At 62.4% G+C, this 1,363-nt stretch overlaps 1 protein-coding gene across 1 annotated transcript in view; it reads left to right on the top strand.

The window, feature by feature from the left end:
* Window positions 1-1,363, top strand: part of ELN (elastin) — a 22,366-nt gene that overhangs the window by 16,848 nt on the left and 4,155 nt on the right. The window contains exons 19-23 of the mRNA XM_015646201.2: window positions 5-31; window positions 271-405; window positions 490-546; window positions 707-856; window positions 942-989. Coding sequence (XP_015501687.1) covers window positions 5-31; window positions 271-405; window positions 490-546; window positions 707-856; window positions 942-989 — 417 coding nt within the window. The remainder of the gene's footprint in view (window positions 1-4; window positions 32-270; window positions 406-489; window positions 547-706; window positions 857-941; window positions 990-1,363) is intronic.

Genomic DNA, 1,363 nt, shown 5'->3' on the forward strand with positions numbered 1-1,363 from the left:
TCAGCAGCAGCAGCAAAGGCAGCTAAGTACGGTACGTGCTGTGTGGGGCCCATGGTCACTGCCCTGCAAAACCTGGTGGGATGGTGAAACACATCCCACAGTTTCTATCCAGACACAGAACTGATCCCTGTCCTGCCTCGCTCGGGCCTCTCCTGACGTGGCTGTGGATGCTCCGCTCTTTGGGCCACAATGAAAAGACAGAGCTGGAAGAGGCCCAACCTTTCACTGTTGCTGCAGTGAGATCTGACTTCTCCCATCTCCTCCCTGCAGGAGCTGGTGTTCCTGGCATCGCTGGCGTTCCTGGCATTGCCGGTGTTCCTGGAGTTCCTGGTGTTCCTGGTGTTCCTGGTGTTCCTGGAGTTCCCGGTGTTCCTGGTGTTCCTGGCGCTGTGCCCGGTGTTGGAGGTGAGCAGATGGGCTGTGAGCAGCTGCTGCTGGGGGCATGCTGGCCTGGGCAGTGCCCTGACTGTGTCCCTTGTGTCCCCACAGTGGGTGGCCCGGCAGCGGCGGCTGCAGCCAAGGCTGCGGCAAAAGCAGCGGCGATCGGTGAGTCAGCACTGTCACCACCGTCACCACCGGCTGTCCCAGGGAGGGAGGAGGTGTGTTGGCACACAGGGGAGTTGGGGACACCCCGGTGCTGTGGAGGTCAGTGGGATTCCTGCTGTGGAGTCTGTCCCCTGGGACACGTCCCTGAACCTCTCTGCAGGAGCAGGACGCGTGCCCGGCGTTGGCGTGCCCGGCGTTGGCGTGCCCGGCGTTGGCGTTCCCGGAGTGCGTGTGCCTGGAGTGGGTGTGCCTGGAGTGGGTGTGCCTGGTGCTGGCGTGCCCGGTTTGGTGCCCGGGGTCGGTGTTCCAGGTGAGATGGTGCCCAAGGGATGCTCGGATGTCCCCAGCAGCGCTGGCCACACGCATTCCTGACCCTGTCACTCCCTGTCCCCCAGGAGGTCCGGCAGCCGCTGCCAAAGCCGCCGCCAAAGCAGCCAAGTACGGTAAGCTGGGATGTGTCTGGGGTTGTGCCTCGTGTCCTGTCTCCTGGCCATCCCCAGCCCACTCTCCTGCCAGCGCTGAGGCCCAGCAGTGCCTGGGCTCCCTGGGGTGAGGGATGGGGTCCCCAAAGGGCTGAATGTGGGATGAGGTTCTGGGTAATGGCTGCTCTCAGAGAGCTGAGCCTCGTGGAGGGTCCAAGTTCACCATCCAAACACCACCTCGTACACTGGTTCATCTGCACCCCGTTCTGCCCAGCCAGCCACACCACCACCACCTCAGTGTCCATCTGTCCCCTTCTCTGTCCATCCATCTGCTCCTCCTCCATTCATCTATTCAGTTACTCCACATCCATCCACACACCCATCCATGTATCCAC

This window comes from Parus major, chromosome 19 (assembly GCF_001522545.3).
Source record: "Parus major isolate Abel chromosome 19, Parus_major1.1, whole genome shotgun sequence".
Lineage (NCBI taxonomy): Eukaryota > Metazoa > Chordata > Aves > Passeriformes > Paridae > Parus > Parus major.